The sequence below is a fragment of the Myripristis murdjan genome, chromosome 6 (genome assembly GCF_902150065.1).
Source record: "Myripristis murdjan chromosome 6, fMyrMur1.1, whole genome shotgun sequence".
Classification (NCBI taxonomy): domain Eukaryota; kingdom Metazoa; phylum Chordata; class Actinopteri; order Holocentriformes; family Holocentridae; genus Myripristis; species Myripristis murdjan.
The window spans coordinates 34746222-34767980 of NC_043985.1; the positions used below are offsets into that span (position 1 = coordinate 34746222).

At 46.5% G+C, this 21759-nt stretch overlaps 3 protein-coding genes across 6 annotated transcripts in view; 2 read left to right on the forward strand and 1 right to left on the reverse strand.

Moving 5' to 3' along the window:
* LOC115360159 (GRAM domain-containing protein 4-like) overlaps window positions 1–12544 on the reverse strand; it is a 16027-nt gene extending 3483 nt beyond the window's left edge. For 2 of the 3 annotated variants that reach the window (XR_003928312.1, XM_030052836.1), the window contains exons 1-16: window positions 12314–12544; window positions 10731–10941; window positions 7775–7895; window positions 6988–7099; window positions 6632–6690; window positions 5440–5572; window positions 5313–5338; window positions 4635–4726; window positions 4317–4408; window positions 4004–4052; window positions 2018–2089; window positions 1870–1913; window positions 1630–1739; window positions 1380–1537; window positions 777–794; window positions 1–65 (exon numbers count right to left, since the gene is read on the reverse strand). The exon at window positions 1–65 is cut by the window's left edge and continues 86 nt beyond it. Coding sequence is in view for 2 of the 3 variants with exons in the window: in XM_030052836.1 (XP_029908696.1) it covers window positions 1–65; window positions 777–794; window positions 1380–1537; window positions 1630–1739; window positions 1870–1913; window positions 2018–2089; window positions 4004–4052; window positions 4317–4408; window positions 4635–4726; window positions 5313–5338; window positions 5440–5572; window positions 6632–6690; window positions 6988–7099; window positions 7775–7895; window positions 10731–10919 (1340 nt within the window). In the remaining variant the exon portion in view is untranslated. The remainder of the gene's footprint in view (window positions 66–776; window positions 795–1379; window positions 1538–1629; window positions 1740–1869; window positions 1914–2017; window positions 2090–4003; window positions 4053–4316; window positions 4409–4634; window positions 4727–5312; window positions 5339–5439; window positions 5573–6631; window positions 6691–6987; window positions 7100–7774; window positions 7896–10730; window positions 10942–12313) is intronic. The other variant, XM_030052837.1, reaches the window with a different exon arrangement.
* Window positions 12545–13097: 553 nt separating this feature from the next.
* On the forward strand, window positions 13098–16290 carry LOC115360160 (cytosolic 5'-nucleotidase 1A). 2 transcript variants are annotated; one of them, XM_030052838.1, is made up of 6 exons: window positions 13098–13234; window positions 14297–14416; window positions 14942–15071; window positions 15273–15395; window positions 15637–15740; window positions 15825–16290. In XM_030052838.1, the coding sequence occupies exons 1-6, from the start codon at window positions 13199–13201 to the stop codon at window positions 16071–16073; spliced, it is 762 nt and encodes a 253-aa protein (XP_029908698.1). In that variant the 5' UTR covers window positions 13098–13198; the 3' UTR covers window positions 16074–16290. The 2 variants fall into 2 exon arrangements, with proteins under 2 accessions (XP_029908698.1, XP_029908699.1); XM_030052839.1 differs by having other exon boundaries at window positions 14300–14416.
* A 1905-nt stretch (window positions 16291–18195) lies between these two features.
* LOC115360163 (gamma-crystallin M2-like) lies at window positions 18196–19099 on the forward strand. The gene is made up of 2 exons (XM_030052841.1): window positions 18196–18434; window positions 18821–19099. Exons 1-2 carry the CDS (start codon window positions 18258–18260, stop codon window positions 19097–19099), a joined length of 456 nt encoding a protein of 151 aa, XP_029908701.1. The 5' UTR covers window positions 18196–18257.
* Window positions 19100–21759: the final 2660 nt, after the last annotated feature.

The following is a 21759-nucleotide window of genomic DNA, read 5'->3' on the forward strand; positions in this document are numbered from 1 at the left end:
TCTCTGAGGCCGGGGGGCGGGCCGGCGGACAGGCTGCCCCGCCCCGCCGCCGCCGCCGCAGGAACCTGCAGGAGACGGACACAGAGGAGGCGGGGCTTAGCACCGCCTGAACGAATCTGATTGGCCAATCGGCCGCAGGCGAGCTGCTGACGTTCAGTATCAACAAACTCCTCCGTCTCCAAAATTTATCATGAGGACAGGATTATAATCTGAGGTGGAATCCATGGAGAATAATGTCATCTTAACCAGATTACCACTGAGGCTGTGTGTGTGCGTGTGTGTGTGTCTGTGTGTGTGTGTGTGTGTGTGTGTGTGTGTGTGTCTGTGTGTGTGTATTTTGCTGAGGACCCCCTGGAAGCCCTTCCAGGACCCCTGTGGGTCCCCGAACCGCAGCTGGCAGAACCACAGGAGAACCAATCATCTGCTTCCTAAATGTTCCACCTTTCCTTCCTCTGAGCTCAGAGAAATGTGGAGCCGAGAGGCGAGTGAGCAAGAAGTTAGAGACAGAAAATACAAGAAAATTATTGGAATTTAAAAAAAAAAAAAAAAAACAAGGGAAAAAATGACTGGAAAATTTAAATTCACAATATTATATTAAAAAAAAAAAAAAAACAAGTGAATTTTTTTCAGAGGCCTAAATAAAACCTTTCAAAATAAAAGCCTGCCTGGAGGCTTCTGTCACCATCTACACTACACTATACACACACACACCTACACACACACACACACACACACACACACACACACACACACACACACACACAGCAGGGTCCTACCTGTTCACAGGCAGAGAGCTGAGAGAGAGAAACACAGCGACTCATCAGGATCTGTAACGTCTGATATTATAAGATCTAACATGATAATATCTATAATATCTAATATAGTAATATTATAGTGATATTATAGTAATATCTGTAAATATCGACTCGGCTTCCACGGTGAGACGTTCAGGTCATTTGTTTATGCGATGTGACTTTTTTTAAAACTGAAAATAGTTCTGAGATGAATCTCAAAGTTCTGACTTTTCTCTCAGAATTAAACTCAGAACTCCAGTTTTTCTGTGTTTTTCTGTGTTTTTTTAATATTTGTCTGCGGCCGTGACGCTGCAGCGACCTGAGACATCAGGACACAAACACTCAGGGAGCAGCAGCTGGTTGTATCATAAGGAGTGTTATATATTAATGTAATGCTGTGTAATACATGAGTGTGTGTGTGTGTGTGTGTGTGTGTGTGTGTGTGTGTGTGTGTGTGTGAGGGTGTGTGTGTTTACAGACGAGTGAAGGCAGCAGCCGCTGTGTTTACATTTAACATCCAGACACGGGACGTCCCGTCACTTCAAACCGTGAACGCTCCTAAGCTGGGTGGGACAGTGAGCTCACCCTGCGGGACAGCGGGGGGGCGGCGGCGCGCTCCTTGAGCTGCGGGTCGGTGGGCAGGGACGTCCAGACGACGTACGGCGTGTCGAAACGCCGCCGCAGCTTCGGACAGCTCCTGAACACCCAGTCGATGACGAAGAACTTGATCCCAGCATACACACCTGCACAGGAACACACATCCACCGAGTGCACCACCAGACACAGTGTGTGTGTGTGTGTGTGTGTGTGTGTGTGTGTGTGTGTGTGTGTGTACCTATAATGAAGCCCAGCAGTTTGTAGGGCAGCAGGCAGGAGGAGATGAAGGCCACCCACAGACCCACGTACAGCTTCTGGGTGATCTCAGGCTGCACCCACATGAACAGGCTGGAGCACACACACACACACACACACGCACACACACACAGACACACACACACAGACACACACACACACACAGAGTTATCCATTAAGCTGCTGGCCCCGGGTGCCCCGCCCACGTGACGTCTGCACTCACTTCTTGATCTTCTCCAGGATGTCGGCCATCTTTCCAAACAGGTTCTGTGGAGGAGACAGAGAGTGAGCCAGGAGGCGGAGCCAGGAGGCGGAGCCACACACACTTCCTGAGCGCACGCCACGCCTCACCTCACCTCACCTCACCTCACCTGAGCTTTCTGCGCCACGTCGAGGACCAGCTGGAACTTCTCAGACACGGTCAGCTCCTCTTTGGGAGGCTCCTGCCACAGAGAGACACCTGACCTCAGACCAGCCCAGAGCCCCAGGCCTCTGTGTGTGTGTGTGTGTGTGTGTGTGTGTGTGTGTGTGTGTGTGTGAGTTAGTGTTGCAAAATTCCCGGAATTTTCAAAGTCGGAAAACTTCCATGGGAATTTTTGGAAATTAACAAATAAATGGGAATAAACAGGAATTTTCACGGAATTTTCGGGAATTTATATTCACTGCATTCACCTGGTCATACACATCTATACATAATAAACATTTTGGTTTGTTATAAGCAGATATGCATGCAAACATGTTACATTATAATGAATTTCCAGGGAATTTTCGGGAATTTTCATAACTGGCAGTGAGTCTTTTCCATCGCTGTAGAGGAATTTTGGCCCACTTTTCTTTCCAGAAATGCTTTAATTCAGCCAAACTGGAGGGTTTCCAAGCATGAAAGGCCTGTTTAAGGTTTAAGGCCACAGCATCTCAACTGGATTTAAGTCTGGACTTTGACTAGGCCACTCCAAAACCTGCATTTGTTTTAAGTCATTCAGAGGTGGACTTGCTGGTGTGTTTTAACCCAAGTGCGCCTGAGTTTGAGGTCATGAACTGATGGCCGGACATTGTCCTTCAGGATTTTTTGGTAGAGAGCAGAATTCATGGTTCCATCAATTATGGCAAGTCGTCCAGGTCCTGAAGCAGCAAAACAGCCCCAGACCATCACACTACCACCACCATGTTTGACTGTTGGTATGATGTTCTTTTCATGAAATGCTGTGTTAGTTTTCTGCCAGATGTAACAGGATGCACACCTTCCAAAAAGTTCAACCTTTGTCTCGTCAGTCCACAGAATATTTTCCCAAAAGTCTTGATCATCAAGATGTTTTTGGCAAATGTGAGTTCAAGGTTCAAGTTTTCTCCATTTGTGGATAATGGCTCTCACTGTGGTTCACTGGAGTCAGAAGCCTTAGAAGTGGCTTTGTAACCTTTTCCAGACTGACAGATGTTAATAACTTTGTTTTCATCTGTTCTTCCATTTCTTTAGATGGCAGCACGATGTGTTGCTTTTTGAGAATCTTTTCTCCTACTTCCCTTTGTCAGGCAGGTTCTATTTAAGTGATTTCTTGATTCAGCAGGTCTGGCAGTAATCAGGCCTGGTGTGGCTGTGAAACTGAACTCAGCTTTCCAAAAAAATGTGGTCAATCACAGTTAAGTTATGATTTAACAAGGGGGACAATTACTTTTTCACATAGGGCCAGGTAGGTTTTGATAGCCGTTTTCCCTTAATAAACAAAATCATCATTTAAAAACTGTATTTCATATTTACTCGGGTTATCTTTGTCTAATATCAGAATTTGTTTGATGATCTGAAACATTTAAGTGTGACAAAAAAATAAGAAATCAGGAAGGGGGCAAATACTTTTTCACAGCCTGTCTGTCCCCCTCAGCAACTAAAACAAGTGGTGATATTGATGCTGACATTCATTTTACTGATGATTGTTTATTTTTCCGCATTCACCTTAACAACAACAAAAATGAAAATTTCCAAATTTCCCAAGCTTAAATTTCCATGGAAACTTTTTAAACACCTCATTCAAATGGATAACAAGAAAAAAAAAATCCCAAAATTCCCGACCTGAATATTCCTGGGAATTTTCGGAAAAATTGGAAAAAGAGTGAAAGTAAAAATCTCCTGCAAAATTTCCAATATTCCAGAGTGAAAATTCCCACGGGAATCTTCAGAAACTTTCAGGGAAATTTACCAGAAACTTTCCACCCCTTTGCAACACGAGTGTGTGTGTGTGTGTGTGTGTGTGTGTGTGTGAGTGTGTGTGTGTGTGTGTGTGTGAGGGCTCGGCCCCCTGTGGTTACAGCTCAGTGTTTCCAGGGGACACAGAACAGCGACGCACACGCTGCCTGAAACTCACCGGCGGCTCGGACACCTCGGGCACGATGCTCCACTGGATCCTCCAGCCTCTGAAACACACACACACACACACACACACACACAGCACGCCGTCACCCCGCGGCATCATGGGAACACACCACAATAAATAGAATATATAACAGAATAAAAACATGAATCTGTTATTGAAACGTCTCTGATTTAAAATCCTAAATGAGAAAGTGTTCGTCTGTGCCGAAGCTGCTTTATTGCTCAGAGAGGGTTCACTCGGTCACGCCTGCGGGGCACAGTCAGCCGGGCGGAGCCGCGCTGTGATTGGCTGGTGAGGCGCTGACCTTGCGATGAGGTAATTGAGCGAGAGGCGCAGGATGGCGAGGAACAGGAACATGGGGACGACCCAGCCGTGCCACGCCGCGTTCATGTAGATCTGCACACACACACACACACACACACACACACACACACACACACACACACACACACAACATGTGGTGATGATGATGAAGAGTGAAGGGACAGTCACACTGAGTGTCCCGGGACAGAGACTCAAATCCTCTGATCCACACCCTCCTCCTGTGTGTGTGTGTGTGTGTGTGTGTGTGTGTGTGTGTGTGTGTGTGTGTGTGTGTGTGTGTGTGTGTGTGTGTGCTCACGATGAAGGCGATGGCTGACGTGTACACTGAGTTCCAGCTGGATAAGGCCGACAGGTTCCTCAGGAAGTTGGTGACGGGTTTGGCTCCTCGCTCTGGACACATCACACTCACTTTACATCACTTTACATCACTTTACAGCACCTAACAGCACTTTACATCACTTTACAGCACCTAACAGCACTTTACAGCACCTAACAGCACTTTACATCACTTTACAGCACCTAACAGCACTTTACAGCACCTAACAGCACTTTACTGCATAATGGGGGTGAGGGGGGTCTTATGTTAAATTTTATGTTAAATACTGAAAAATGGGCCTACTTGTATTTCATCAAAAAATCATTACAAAAAAGAAACAGTTTTAATGTCCTTTAATGCCATCTTTCTGTTTTGTTGTTTTGTTTTGTTTTGTTTTGGAAAGCGTCTGACTGGATTTGCTGAGAAAAAAAAAAGAATTAAAAAAAAAAAGAAACGGGATCATCAGTAAAGAATTAGAAAAACAAAGCAAGAAAATTATGAGAAAATTGGCCCAAAAAAAAAAAAAAAACGTAAATTAACTGATAAATTATTAATTAATTAATAATCCTTAATCCCTGATCTGCCTCTGATGCTCAGTTCAACCAAAACTGGGTGGACTGTTCCTTTAAGGGGGTTGGGGGAGGGGGGGGTTCTACTCACTGAGCCGCCTCATGTTCTCCGTCAGCCTGCAGGAGGAACACACTCAGTCAGCTGATCACATCTACCGCCAAACAGGAAGTCTGAACTCAGCTGACAGCCAATCAGCTGCCGGCGCCGAGCGGCTCACCTCTTGGCGCTGAGCGGCTCCTCCGTCTCCACGGCAACCTCCTCTGGCTGGAACCGGAAGTCCTCGATGTAGGAACCCAAACGCTCGTACAGCCACTTCTGCAGCCGCGAGAACCACGTCTGCCCCCGACCGTCTGCAGAACCACACGGAACCACACAGAACCACACAACACGGAACCACATGGAACCACACAACACGGAACCACATGGAACCACACAACACAGAACCACACAGAACCACACAACACGGAACCACACAGAACCACACAACACAGAACCACACAGAACCACAAGGAACCACACAACACGGAACCACACAACATGGAACCACACAGAACCACACAGCACGGAACCACACGGAACCACACAGAACAGAACCACACAGAACCACACAACATGGAACCACACAGAACCACACAGAACCACACAACACGGAACCACACAGAACCACATGGAACCACACAACACGGAACCACACAGAACCACATGGAACCACACAGCACGGAACCACACGGAACCACACAACACGGATCCACACAGAACCACACAAGACGGAACCACACAGCAAGGAACCACACAGAACCACACAACACAGAACCACACGGAACCACACAGAACCACACAGAACAGAACCACACAGGACGGAACCACACAACGCAGAACCACACAGAACCACACAGCACAGAACCACGGAACCACACAGAACCACACAGCACGGAACCACACAGCACGGAACCACACAGAACCACACAACATGGAACCACACAGAACCACACCACACAGAACCACACAACACGGAACCACACAGAACCACATGGAACCACACAACACGGAACCACACAGAACCACATGGAACCACACAGAACCACACAGCACGGAACCACACAGAGCCACACAGAACCACACAGTACGGAACCACACAGAACCACACAGCACGGAACCACACGGAACCACACAACACAGAACCACACAGCAGAGAACAGGGAAACAGCCGTGAGCTACATGACCTGCTGACCTGAAATGAACAAAAAAGCTGAAAAGTGAACAAAGAACCAAGAGAACGTGCAGAGAGAACATCTGTCCAGCAACAGGAACGGAAATGTAGAATTCTATTGATTATAAACGGGTTTCTGGACATTCTGTGTTGTCCCTCCCTCCCTCCCCCTGCAGGTGTCGGGGCGAGGGCAGCTCACCTGTCCCGTTGGGAGGAGGGGGCGGAGCTCTGGGTGGAGGAGGAGGAGAGTCTTCAGGCCTGAGGAGGAACAGCAGAGACACACATGAGCCTCCAGGGGGCGCCGACAGAACCCCACCACCCAAAGCCCCGACCGGACGTTTGGCTCGGTTCCTCAGAGAACCGGCCTCGGGACGGTTCTAATGCACGTCTTGTGTTTCTGAAAGAGATCAGCTGACTGACTGGACGGATATCGTCCAATCAGAGGAGAGCTAACAGTCCAATCAGGTGTCAGCGTTTACAAACACACAGAGCGGCAGCCCCCCGTCCCGCCCCGTCCCGCCCCGCCCCGCCCCGTTCCACCCCGCCCCGTCCCACCTGGCAGTGAGGGCCCGTGCCTCCAGCTCCAGCCGGCGGCCGCGCTCCCTCTCCAGCTCCTGCCTCAGCGCCTCCACGCTCGCCTCCTCCCGCAGCTTCCTGAGCTCCTCCTCTGAAACACAGACGCACCACCTCAGCACGCTGCCTCCCACCTCACCTCACACCTCACACCTCACCTCACACCTCACACCTCACCTCACCTCACACCTCACACCTCCTGCCTCACCTCCCCCCACCCGCCTCACCCTCCCTCTCCTCCTCCAGCTCAACATTTCGGTTGTACAGTTTAAACTCTGCAGGTTTTGCTGCAGTGAATCTAAAATAATGTAACTCCTCGTGCAGATCTGGGGTTCCCCCGCTAACCCTGCTAACCCTGCTAACCCCGCTAACACTGCTAACACTGCTAACCCCACTAACCCTGCTAACCCTGCTAACCCCTCTAACCCTGCTAACCCTGCTAACCCCGCTAACACTGCTAACACTGCTAACCCCACTAACCCTGCTAACCCTGCTAACCCCTCTAACCCTGCTAACCCCGCTAACCCTGCTAACCCTGCTAACCCCGCTAACCCTGCTAACCCCGCTAACCCTGCTAACCCCGCTAACCCCGCTAACCCTGCTAACACTGCTAACCCTGCTAACCCCGCTAACCCCGCTAACACTGCTAACACTGATGCTGTTATTATATTATTAGCATTTCTCATGATTTAGTTCATTTTCCCCAGAAACTGAAACCTGTGTGTTTATTCCCCCCGACTCCGTCTGACAGGAAACAGCACACACTCACGCAGGAAGTGCTTCTCCAGTAAGGCGATTTCCAGGTGACCTTTGACCTCGTTGAGGCTGTCGGTCTCCAACCTCTGGTCGTCCTGCAGGGCCGCCGCCATCGAGAGCAACCCTGCACCAGCCTGACACACACACACACACACACACACACACACACACACACACACACACACAAAGTGAAATATGAAAATTCTGTGCATGAGCAGTGCTGGAGCTGTGAGACGTGAGCGACGAGCAGATTAGCACTAAAGTAATAAAAAGTTACAGAACATGAAAATAAGACGTTTGTCCAGGGAGGGGAAATAAAAGCTTTGATGTGTTCATGGTCAGACACGGGGGCCATTAATGAGTTTTTGCCCAGGGCCCCTAAATGTCTGGGGACGGCCCTGCACACTTTACCCAATCAGAGCCGGGCTTCAGAGAAAACAGCCAACAGAAAAACAGAGTTATCATCCCAGCAGCTCAGGGGGCTTTTATTTTTTAAGGTCATTCCAATTCCAAGGTTATTTTCTAGATTTTTTTCATTTTAATTTTAAGTTTGAACTTTTGTTAACGTAAAGCCGGGTTTGTGTTTGTGTTTCTAAATCTCCTCATGTTGACACTGCAAAGCTGGAATTTACAGCAAATGAGAATCTGTGCTGGATATTGATATCTGTGTCCTGGATTAACAATAATTTGTGTCCTGGATTAACAATAATTTGTGTCCTGGATTAACAATAATCTGTGTCCTGGATTAACAATAATCTGAATTGGTATTGAAAGATCAATACGGGCTGAGCCCTGATCAGAGTCTGACTGTCCCGGCTGCTGCCGCCCGGCCGGTCCGTCAGCATTCCTCTGAGCGCCCGGGCGGGTCGGGGCTCGCCCCGCGCTCGGAGCAGAGGCCCCGCGCTCCGCCGCTCGGCCCCGCCCTCCGCTGGAACGCTGCCGAGGAGCTGCAGCTGCGACCTTTGACCTCCTCGCTGATGACGAGGTGAAACCAGTTCTGCCTGCTGAGTCTGTCGCTTCGCTCTGAAGCCGGAGCTCAGATCACACAGGCGGGAGGAGAAGCTGCTCACACTGAAGCCAGCCTGCCGCAGAGCCTCTGAGCAAGGCACCGACCCGCAACACTCTGCCTCACATCACAACACCAGCCTCTGGGGCCAGAGCCCATCCTGTTTAAACAGAAACTGTTTCTGTTTCTTTTATCAGATGACACAACACACACACACACACACACACACACACACACACACACCAATCTAGATCTGTGTGCGCTCACAGAAAAAGGGCGGAGTTTGCTGCATGCGACCAATCACAGACAAGGAAAAATCCACCCGAGCCGCATACTTTACAACGGAGGAGCAGACAATAATCTGAAATAAATACGAGGAATATAAATCCATCATCCAGGCAAAAAGCAACACAGCTGCAGCCGCAAGGAATGCTGGGAAAAAAAATCGCCGACTGTGTCAATGCGTGAATTAGTGGGATTATAATCTGACTTCCCCACCATGACGGCACGAGTAGATCTGACTACAGTAACGTGTGTGTTCAGTAAATGAATGTGTTTATGGAGTTTGTGGTTACAACATGTACACGTACATGTAGTACAACATGTACATGTACATGTTGTACTACATGTGAGGCTTCACTTCTTCACTCTGTCTCATCAATGGGCAGGCCATTGATGAGAGTTGGTGCTGGTCATGGTCATTAGTCCAGTCATTTTATGAAAAAACCTAGGACAAATTCCAAGAGAAGCAAACTCAACTGATTCTGTATCCTCAGTTTGTCCTGAGTGAGGGGGAAAAAGTCCCAAGGAATCCCATTGGTGGAAAGTTTAGAAAATCACCTATTTATGACCATATAATAAAAAACAGCCTTTTAACACACAGGGGAAAGGGGTTCAACATTTTACTTTCAGATATCACTATAAAAATTCACAAGTTGATGACACACACAAAGACAAGAAAAAAAGTCAATTACAAGTTCACTGTAATTCACTGTTTTATAGTAACCTTGAAGGTTACTATAAAACAGTGAATTAAAAGGTTATTATATATATAGTAACCTTTTAATTCACTGTAAATATCTCTTCTGGCATTTATTCCTTATATTCCTTATTAGTGCATATCAAATCAGATAATGTGTGATATGCATGTGTAAACAGAATAATTCAAAGAACTTGTAATTGACTTTTTTTCTTGTCTTTGTGTGTGTAATCAACTTGTGAATTTTTATAGTGATATCTGAAAGTCAAATGTTGAACCCCTTTCCCCTGTGTGTTAAAAACAGTGTTTTTTGGTAATATGTGGTCATAAATAGGTGATTTTCAAAACTTTCCACCAATGGGATTCCTTGGGACTTTTCCCCCTCACTCAGGACAAACTGAGGATACAAAATCAGTTGAGTTTGCTTCTCTTGCAATTTGTCCCAGGTTGACCCCAATTTTGGCCTAAAATTACTGGACTACATGGTCATGGTCATGGTCCTGGTGCTGGTCCTAGTCCTGGTCCTGGTCTTGAGGTTTTTTAGGCTGTTTTCACTCCCAAAAGGACGAGATCAACAGGAAACGGACAGAATAAACAGGAAGGCTGTGTTTGTTTGTGTTTGTGTGTGTGTGTGTGTGTGTGTGTGTGTGTGTGTGTGTCTGAGACAGTCTCCACCCGTCGCTGCAGAGCAGAAAGTCATTTTGAGGAGGCAGATCCAGACTCCAGGGGGATTTTCTGCTTCATCTTTCTGTTTGCTGAATTAACCCTTTCAGAGCTGGGACGTCCCACAGGGGACAAACCAGCAAAAACACACTGGAACACGTTTAAAAAGCATAAAAACAGAACATCGACTAAATAAAGCAAAATTAGATTTTAAAAAAAATTTCAGAAAACTATGTGTATCATTAAAATGACACACTGAAGGACAGGAGAACCTCAGTTCTACAGAGGAACCCGGTGTGGAACCCAGCAGCGGTCAGGTACCTGCAGCTCGGCCGGCGGCGGCGGGTCGGCGGCGGCGTCCCGCAGCTCCTCCGGGTCTCTGGACGCCCGCGGCCTCGGCGGCGTCTCGTCGCCGCCCTCGGTGTCGGACGTGTTGGGCGACTCGGCCAGATCCAGGAAGTCGTCCCGCCTCGGACCCCGGAAACGGATCTTATCCAAACGCTTCAGCATGACGTTCACCTGCAGCACATGTCTGCACGGAGACAGAGCAGCATGAGGCTCACCTGGCCAGGTGTGCTAACACTGGGCCTCACCTCCACATTCATCTGGGTTTTCAGGAATATCATCATTAATATTAATAACATAAAACATTCATATCATTAATATCCTCTGGAATTCTGCTTCTGATTATTTTTCTTGTCTAAATCAAGATTCTGAAATCTCAGGTTTCCATCGCTGCGTTCACTCAAATGAAAAAGTTGAACAGAAAATCTTTCTTGTCATTATTCTTGCTGATTTTCTATTAAAGTCATCATCATCATCATCATCATCTTAAGTTCACATTGGTTACAACAGTAAAGCTGTTTATCTCTGGGTTCAACACTATCAGGATATTTGGGTGCAGATTTGATTCTACAAGTATTGCAATTCGATATTTAATATTTGATAGGCAAACAATTTATTGTGATTTGTGCTTTTTGAATCCTCCTCTAGTTTGTGTGTGTGAAGTCTGATGAGGCTGTGATTCTCCTAGAGGTCACTAGAGGTCATTTTCTACAGCGACGTCCCGTTAGACAAAAGTCTCTGCCTGCAGTGAAAAGAGAACTCAAAGAGAAAAGGCAAGAAATAGGGGGAAAAAAGTTACAAGATAATTCACTAGGAATCAGCTTAAAAGGAGAGGGAGAATTATTAGAAAATTAATTTAAAACTAGGTTTAAAATGTCTCACAAAACAATACTAATAATCATTAAAGTAATATATTTATAAATATATTAGAGGATTTTTTCCTTTTTAAAATTTGTGGGCACATATTTTCATATTTCTTTGTATTTTCTTATCATTTAATTCTCCTCTTGAGGCTCTGAGCAGCTGCAGCTGAGCCGGTTCATTTTTCTGACTGATTCTGGTCTGGTGTCTGCAGCTCCGTCACTCTGACAGCCTAACCCAAACCCAAACCTTAAACCCAAACCCTAACCCAAACCTTAAACCCAAACCCTAACCCAAACCTTAAACCCTAACCCTAACCCAAATCCACCTGCTGCTGTTTTTTTTCGTGGCTGCAGAATCACATCGCACAGAAAAGCTCCGCATGTCTGGAGCTTCATTTCCCTGGAAGTCAGCAGCTCATGTCTCTATAGAAAACTAGAATTTACAATAAAGGTCTGAGGTCTGAGCGGAGCAGCAGAGCAGCACCTGGCGCAGCTGCAGGTCCTGCAGGGGGTCCAGAGGCCGGACCCTCCCGGACCCCCCGGGCCCCGGCAGCCCGGCGGAAGCCCGCGGGGCGGCAGGCTGCGGGGCGGCAGGCTGCGGGGCGGCAGGCCGGGCTGGGCTCCGCCGGCGCGGCGCGGCGCGGCGCGATGAGACGAGCTGAGGAGGAAAACAAGCGACAGGCTGAAGTTTCTCACCGTGAGGCTGAAGACAGACTCTCCCCCGCGGCCGCTTCCTGCTGCCGCTGCCGCTCCCGGAGCGTCCCGGCCCCGTCACACCTCGTCAGGACCCCCGGCGGGACCCGCAGCCCTCAGACCCTCAGTGAAGCCCCTCCGCTCGGACACACGGAGCCGCTCCTGCTGCCGAACCTCCGGCAGCCCAAACAGGAACTGACGTCATCACGCACAGGCCTTACAGCGACCGTCATCTAAGGATCTTAAAGTGCCGCCAGCAGAGCCGCTGGGCAGGCCTGCAACCGCCGGGTAAACAACAACAACAACAACAACAACAACAACAACAACAACAACAACAATAATAATAATAATAATAATAATAATAATAATAATAATGATGATGATGATGATGATGACAACAACAATAATAACAACAACAATAATAATAATAATAATAATCAAAACCAGTAATACAAAGCACTTTACAACAAACACGTACGACAAACAATAAAATACACAGCAATGTTTGAATAAATTGGGCAGAATCACCAGGGATGAAACTTCAAAATAACGGATTAAACTAAACTGTAAAAAAAAAAATAAGAGTGCAGAGGTTAAGCGCAAAGAATAAAGTGCAGTACAACAAAATTAGATTAAATTAAATCAAAAATTAAATACAATAAAATAATAAGAAAACCGTTCGATAAACAAAACAAAACAAAACTAAATGACAGGACACTTCACCCTCCGCCCAGCAGGGGGCAGCATGGAGCTCCCGTGTTGGAAATTTAGACTCAAAGTAGAAAAGTTCCGCATGTAACAACTTCCGGTGTGAAGTTTGACAGAGGAGGCTGATCATGTAGTTCGGTAATAAATTCGATCAGCATCATCGATAACGCAGAGCTCGACATGGTTTCCACCGTCCGGAACCCCGAGGCCAAGCAGGTGAGCCTCACCTGGAGAGCCAAGCCGAGACCTGAGCGGCTCTCACGCGACACTCTCCACTCCAGATGTTAAACCCAGGCTAAAACATTATTAAACATTATAAAACATAATAAAACATGATAAGCATTAACAGAACATGCCGCCGTGCCGGGACGGAGTCTGACCACAGAAAAGCCCCCAGACAGGCGCGTTTCACCCGGATGCCCGCTCCTCCCTTCAGGCGTCCGACGGTCCATTCAAAAGTCTCGTCATTTAATGTTTCGCTGCTTGTTGTAAATCCTGTTTCATGAATAAATGAAAGTCTCGGGTCTTGTTCTAGTCTTTGGGCTCTCCTTGTCCTTTCGGCGTGCAGACATTCAACCAAGCAGCACTTCACTGTTTAACATTTACATTTTTGTCCTGCGTGAAACCTGTGGGAGTGAACATGACGAGCCGCCTCTGACAGCTCAGATCAGGGGGGGCTGGGGGAGCAGGGGGAGCTGGGGAGCTGTGTGCTGGATCTGGTTTATGCCGAAATGCAGATCAGACCATGTGGCTCTGCCGTCATGCGTGAACAGCTGTGTGTGTTCACGCACAGCTGTGTGTTGCCATGGCAACTCCGTGGCGACAGATTTCCAACCGGGTTCTGATCAGAAGTGCCTGAGGCGGAGACACAGACAGACCGGACTGAGAGGCCCGGCCCGCCCGGGGGATCTGATCAGGTCTGCTCATCAATCATACTGATCAACAGCCAGCTGATTAATAATCATTTGGATAATGGATGCATGGTTCCAGTCCTTTCTCTGGTCCACCAGCCACTGTCTGATCTCAGCTTTTCTAAAATGCTCCGGTTGTCTTCCTTTCCTCAGCTCATATTTTTATAAAATCCTTATTTTTATTGTTATATTTTTCTTGGCTGCTGGTCAGACTCAGGAAGACATTTGAGGACGTCACTCAGATCACTTCCCATCACAACCCTAACCTGGATTTTTCACACCTTGCAAGTGATGAGCTGTGTGTGTGTGTGTGCTCAGTCTTGGTGACCGTGTGTGTGTGTGTGTGTGTGTGTGTGTGTGTGTGCAGAAGGACGCCCAGCGGGCTCTGGTGGTGGCGCTCACCTGTCAGGAGCTGTTCCACCTGGGAGGCGCTGAGGTCAGCAGCTCCGAGCCGTACGCGCCGGGCGTCGCCTTTCCGCTGCTGCAGGTCAGACTGACACTCTGCCATATCAATATCAATAATACATCAATATTATGATCGATACTGTGACTGTACTCTGATTTGTACTTAAGTTTCCCCTTAAGTACGGTCAAAGATACAATGAAGGACCTGAAGGAGATTTTTTTTTCTTTTTTATTTGGGGTTTACCTCTTGGGTTCTCATTTTCCCTCAATTTTCCTTTTAAGTAGCTTTAAAATGAGACTGTGGAGGACTTTAAGACTTTCAGCAGCCCCTGAACTGTTATTTTCCCTTAAATTTCCCCTTAACCCCTAAATTACTTTTCACTTAACTACCTTCAAAGTTTGTCTGGAAGGAGACTTTCAGCCTGAATGGAGGTTTGTGTGTTTGTGTGTTTGTTTGTGTGTTTGTTTGCTTTCTTTACCTCTTGGATTCTCATTTTCTCTCAAATCTCTCCTGAAGTACCTTCAGAGTTAGACTTTAAGGAGGTTTTCGGCTCGGTGCCCCGGTGGGACCGTAGAGGCGTGAAGCTCACCTTGTTCCATCTGCCAGGCGATGCAGGTGGTGAACGAGCGTCTGCTGGAGCTGAACCCCGAGGAGACGCTGCTGTTCGACGTCGTCCTGCTGGCCGCCGACTGTCAGCAGCACCAGGACCGCATCATCGCCACCACCCGCCACTACGGTACGGCCACGAGCTAATCTCAGTCTAAAAACACGTCTTAACTCCGAACTCCAGATTAGTTCCCTCTGGACTGTGGAGTCCTGGACTAAACGTAAAGTGACAGGATACAAGACGTCCCTGTTTTCCTCGGTGTGGTCTTTGCAGGTGTCAGCACCTGCACATGAAGGTTTTCCTGTCAAATGATCTGAGTGTCGTCTGCAGGTCTGGACGTGAGCCGCTTCTGCTTCTGCAGCCGGGACGAGTTCACACACCTGCTGCTGAGGGAGAGAACACACCTGTTCCTGTGCACCGACGCCCGCCAGGTGGCCACCGCCTCCCACACAGGTGAGCTCCGCCTCCCGCACAGGGGAGCTCCGCCTCCCGCACAGGGGAGCACCTGCCCACCTGACCTCAGCACCTGTCTCACTTTGTACTGAACTGGTTTGGGGTCAGAGCTACAACTAAACAGAGCAACAGGTAAACAGGTAAACAGCAGCTGCCAGCAGGACCAGGGAGGTTCTGATGTGACATGTGACATGAGAATGTGACGTGAGAGATGTTGTGACATGGCAGTGTGTGTTTGCAGGTGTGGCTGCGGCGCTGCTGCAGCCGGCGCCGTCCCGTCCCACACAGCAGCTCCGGGTTTTATTCTGCACAGACCCTGCAGACCGGCCCGGGACGAGCCAGCAGGTACACACACACACACACACACACACACACAGATCATCAGCTTCATGTGTGAGAGACGCTGCTGACAGACCCTGTCCCCCCCAGGTGTGTCAGGTGGCGGGGCTCCTCGGGGCGATGCGCAGTCGGCTGGGCGTGGCCTGCGGCGCTCTGAGCATCATCCTGCTGACGGTGCAGGGCGGCAGGGAGTCCTGCGGCCGGGCGCTGCTCACCCTGCGGTCCTGGGGCCTCGGGGTGGACGAGGCCTACTGCCTGGCCGGGGCTCCCGGGGGCCCCGCCCTCTCCCTGCTCGCCCCTCACATCCTGTTCCCCGATGGCTCCGCCCTGCAGGCCTGAACGTCTGCCCATCTCTGATCCGTCTGTTACGAAACCACCGGCCCATCCTGGACCCTGGACCCTGAACCCTGGACCCGGACCCGGACCCAGACCCTGGACCTGAACCTGAACCTGAACCTGGACCTGAACCTGAACCTGAACCTGACTTTGTCCTGTTTGTTGCCTGGTCTCTTCTTTTATTTTGTGCCTTGAATGAATTAAAGTTTCCTCAACCTGATCTGGTTCACTGTGCTCACCACACACACACACACACACACACACACACACACACACACACACACACGTGTCCCTACAGGACAAAAGGCTGATCTGTCTCAGGGTCCAGAACATGAGACGGTAAACAGTAAACCCAAACTTTAAAACATCACAACAATAAAACAATAAAGAGGCAAACATCATGAAGCTGAAAAAAAAAAAATCAACACAGACCCAAGAACATAAAAAGATAAAAAATCTGTTTACAAATTCATAATAAATAAAAGTATAAACACATTGCAAACATTAAACTCAGTATCTCAAATGACATGACTGCATTTCTCTGAGCCGCCTGTCCTCCACCTGACCAGCAGATGGCGCCATACAACCAGCCTGCCTGTGGAGGAACAGCATGTTTTACTTCTTATTTATGTATTTAATTGGATTTTTACAGCATCACTGATCTGACCTTTAATTGTCATTTATATAATCAGAAATACAGTTTTGTTTTTTTCTATATGTAAATATAGCTGTATATCTTTATGTATTTGTGGGGGAAGAAGTGATGAGCAGAAAATTACTGGATAAGATAAGATATTCCTTTATTAGTCCCACGGTGGGGAAATTTCACGCATTACAGCAGCAAAGTGGATAGCAAGATATGAGGCATAATTTACATTATAAACAGAACAGTAGTAAATAATTAAAAAAGAGGCGGGGGTTTGCAAAATTAAAAAAAAAAAAAAAATAGCTGCTGACAAAAACCTGTGGACCATCAGGATCCTTCAGGACAGAACCCCCTGGGACGGGGGTCTGCAGCTGGTCCAGGATCAGCTCACCTTCATGCCTCCTTGGCTGCTTATCTAAGTTTGTCCCAAACTGTTTCCGTAGCGCTCTGTCTCTGTTTCCTCCAAACTCATTTTTACAGTCTTACTTTTAATTGATCACTTTTTTTTACTGTAGATGTTTTATGTCATTTTACTTTTATTGGCTTTGCATCGGTTTATACTTCATTATTGTTTTATTTATTGATTTTGCTGTTTGGGTCTGAACAGCTGTTGTTGATATTGATTTGTAAAGCATCTTCAGCTGCATCCCATGGCATGAAAGCTGCTACATGAATAAAACCTATCATCATTATTATTATTATTATTATTATTATTATTTTATTATTATCATTATTACTATTATTCTTTAGTTTTGAACAGTGAAGCTGAATCTGTTCCCCTCAGAGTCATCTGTGAAACCAGCGGTCAGTTCTGTGGTCAGTGTGTGTGTGTGTGTGTGTGTGTGTGTGTGTGTGTGTGTGTGTGTGTGTGTGTGTGTGTGTGAACATGCCTGTCCTGAAGTCAGCGTATGATTTTCAGCTTCATACTGAGTGCAGGAACACAAAGGGGCTAAAAAAACTGAAACTCAGGAAAGTGCTTATGCTAAAAAAAACAACATTTTTGAGGTGGGGCACCGCAGGCCTCCCGTCCGGCCTCGGAGCAGAGCGCGTTTGGCGTTCGCCGTTCATTGTTAACCCTTTCAAAGAGGCTTTGTGTGACGCGGCTCTGAGAGAAACGCCCACACCGAGGTCTTTTGAGGCACCGGGCCCTGAAAACACGCCCCGACCCTCCGTGCTCTACAGCCTTCTATGGATTGTTGCTGGCTCAGGACATTTGGGACAAAGAGCCTCTGCCGGTCAGGTAGTATAAAAGGGAAGGCTTCAGCCAGGTAGGAAGGCAGTTCAGCTTCAGCAGCAGCAGCAGCAGCATCACCAGCTCCAGCCAAGATGTCCTCCACCGACATGAACATGATGAGCAGGGTAAGTAGCAGCGCCTCCGTCAGTCTGATCCATCAGAGACAATCTGTCAAAACACATCGAGACAAAATGTGTCCGAGTTTGCGAGACGTTTCTCACCCCGACGCCTCCGCTTGCAGATCGTCTTCTACGAGGACAGGAACTTCCAGGGCCGCTCCTACGAGTGCAGCAGCGACTGTGCCGACATGTCCTCCTACCTGAGCAGGTGCCACTCCTGCAGGGTGGAGAGGGGCTGCTTCATGGTCTACGACCGCACCAACTTCATGGGCAACCAGTACTTCCTGAGGAGGGGCGAGTACTCCGACTACATGAGCATGATGGGCATGAGCGACTGCATCAGGTCCTGCCGCATGATCCCCATGGTAAGAAGCAGCACAGCTTTACTTACAGAGCGCTCACCTGCAGCAGGTCACACATAGAACAGAACACAGCCACCAGCCAGACACAGGCAGCAACCTGCCACGAGCCACTCAGCAAGGCACCAAAACTAGACAGGACCTGAAAACTGTCCAAGCAGCCAAAGAAAAGCCTGACATGAACACAGTGTAGGGTTCAGAGGAACACCCCAAACGCTGCCGTATCAGTAGAGCTGTAGACAGGGAGGCCGAGAAGGCTCAAAGTCAGGATCAAAGTCAGGATCAAAGTCAGGCAGCGATTGGGCGAGCCCGAGGCGGGGCGGGGCGGGGCGGGGCGTCCCGGCCCAGAGCGCTCAGCTGATCCCTGACGGCTTTTCTCTCTGCCGTTACAGTACAGAGGAAACTACAGGATGAGGATCTACGAGAGGGAGAACTTCGGAGGCCAGATGTACGAGCTGATGGACGACTGCGACAACATCATGGACCGTTACCGCATGTCCAACTGCATGTCCTGCAACGTGATGGACGGACACTGGCTGATGTACGAGCAGCCCCACTACAGAGGCAGGATGATGTACATGAGGCCCGGAGAGTACAGGAGCTTCATGAACATGGGCATGGGCAGCATGAGGTTCATGAGCATGAGGCGCATCATGGACTCCTGCTACTAGACTCTGTCACTGCAGCACTGACCAATAAAGTTTTCTGCATGTGAACACACTTTGCTGTCCTGCTCTGTTTGTCACACACACACACACACACACACACACACACACACTGCTCTTATGAAAATGAACCTGTTTACTATATAGATCATTTCCACAGTTACAACAAAGCTGTGTTAAGTTGTGAAACTGAAACCACGGCTTTTCTGTGGTTTTACCAGCCTTTTCTACAGTATTACAACAAATCCATCATAAAGTCAGGATCAAAGTCAGGCAGCGATTGGGCAAGCCAGAGGCAACACTGATGTTTATAAAAAATACAAAAATAAATATACACATCTTCTCCGCATAGCTAAGAAAAAATATTACACTGATAAATTTAAGGAATCATCTAATGACATAAAAGCCACATGGAATGTCATTAAATAATTATTAAATAAGAATAAGACAACAGTGAAACTTCCAGCCCAATTTTCAAGTGGAGATAAATTATTCTCTACTTCTCTAGAAATAGCAAACGGGTTTAATAGTCTCTTTTCCAGTGTGGGATACTCTCTTGCTAAAGAAATTCCATCTACTAAAGAATGCACCATAGAAGATATTCAGCCTATTTCTTCTCCTCTTGGTAGCTTTGCACCTCCAACATGTTCTGAAGTATTAGAGATCATCGATAACCTAAACAATGCTGTAGCTGGTCATGATGAAATCACGGCCAAGCTTCTGAAGGAGGTAGCCTCTTCAATCATTATGCCACTGACTCATGTACTTGCAGTCTCTCTGAAAACAGGAATAGTCCCAACTGAGTTGAAACTAGCTAAAGTCCTACCACTTTTCAAAGATGGTGACCCTGCAGTCTTTAATAATTATTGGCCAATATCAATCCTCCCCTGCTTCTCCAAGATCTTAGAAAAGTTGGTGTATGTTAGAGTCCTAAATCATCTCAATGTAAATAACATCCTTTACAAGCACCAGTATGGCTTTCGAAAAAAGCATTCGACTTATATGGCCCTTGTTCAGTTTGTAGAAAAAATTCATGAAGCATTGAAAGAGAACAAGTTTTCAATAGGTATTTTCTTAGGTTTATCCAAATCCTTCGATTCAGTGGATCATAAGATCTTACTAGCCAAACTTAATCGGTATGGCTTTTGTGATGTTGTCTTAGATTGGCTCAGAGATTACCTTCATAATAGGCAGCAATATGTTTGCATTGAGGGTGTGAATTCCAGAAAAATGAGGATATCTTATGGTGTTCCTCAAGGATCTATCCTTGGGCCTCTTTTGTTTCTTATTTTTATTAATGATTTTGCTTTACAGTTTGAGAATGCTTTACCTATCATATTTGCGGATGATACAAACATAGTATTGTCACACTCTAAGTTCAGTTTCCTTATTGAAAATGCAAATAGTATACTTGACCAAACTGCAAGATGGTTTCTAATGAATAGGCTTTCATTAAACATCAAAAAGACCAATTATATGGTCTTTAGGCACACAAATAAAAGCTATTCTATTGAAGAAGCTAAATTATATATTAATAATAATGAAATTAAACAAGTATCACATACTAAATTTTTAGGTGTTACAGTTGATGAAGCCCTTTCATGGAAAAACCATATTGATCTGGTCTGTAAGAAAATTACTATATCTTATGGCATTATCCATAGAGTTTTATTTTTTATAAGTAGATCTTGCCTATTAACACTTTATTATAGTTTGATCTACCCTTATTTATCATATTGCAGTCTTGTTTGGGCCAGTACCTATCCAATATCTCTTCAAAAATTATTGTTATTACAAAAGAAGTTTGTTAGATTCACCACTGCTACGAGTTATCTGGCACCAACTGCTCCTTTGTTTAAACAACTTAAAATATTGTCCATTTATGACATAAACACTTACCAGATATGTATTTTTATGTTTAATTGTACTGTTAATGCTGCATCTTTTCCTGCTGTTTTCAATGACTTTTTTGTTGCAAATTCCACCATTCACTCATATTCAACCAGACAAGCAAAACATATTTACCAAAGTTTTTCCCGAACAACATTAGGTCAGTTTAGTATTAAGTTTAGAGGTCCTTCAATCTGGCACTCAAAAAACCTTCAATTATTACAAATTGTACGTCTACTTCAGTACTGAAATGTAGACTTAAATATCTTTTATTAAATGACTGATTTGATACTATGTATCTTAACTTGGATTGAATTGAGCTGTTTTGTTTTGGTTTTGCATATTTTATAAAAGTTTTCATTATTGTTAATACTGATGCTATTTTGTAATATATTGATATAGTGTATTGATATGTGATGTTGAGTAATGTGTATATGTGTGTATGTATATGTATGTATTTGGGTATATGTATGTATGTGTATGTAAATGTTGTTTGTAATATCAGTACTGTTATTATTATTCTGTTACTACTATATAGTTTTGTTGTACAGCATAGTATTGTTATTATGTAGTTTTTGGGGTGAGGCTCCTAAATAAGCCCTTTGGGTTTCATGTCTCTCCCTGCACATGTTTTTAACTGTTTTTTTTTTTTTTTTTGTTTCTCTCTTTTTGTTGCTTTTATTGTGCAAATAAACAAACAAACATGGCCCCATCAAACACTGACCGGCCCCTGAGATTACAGATTATAGAGACCCAAGTGTCTTGTATCTCTCTCT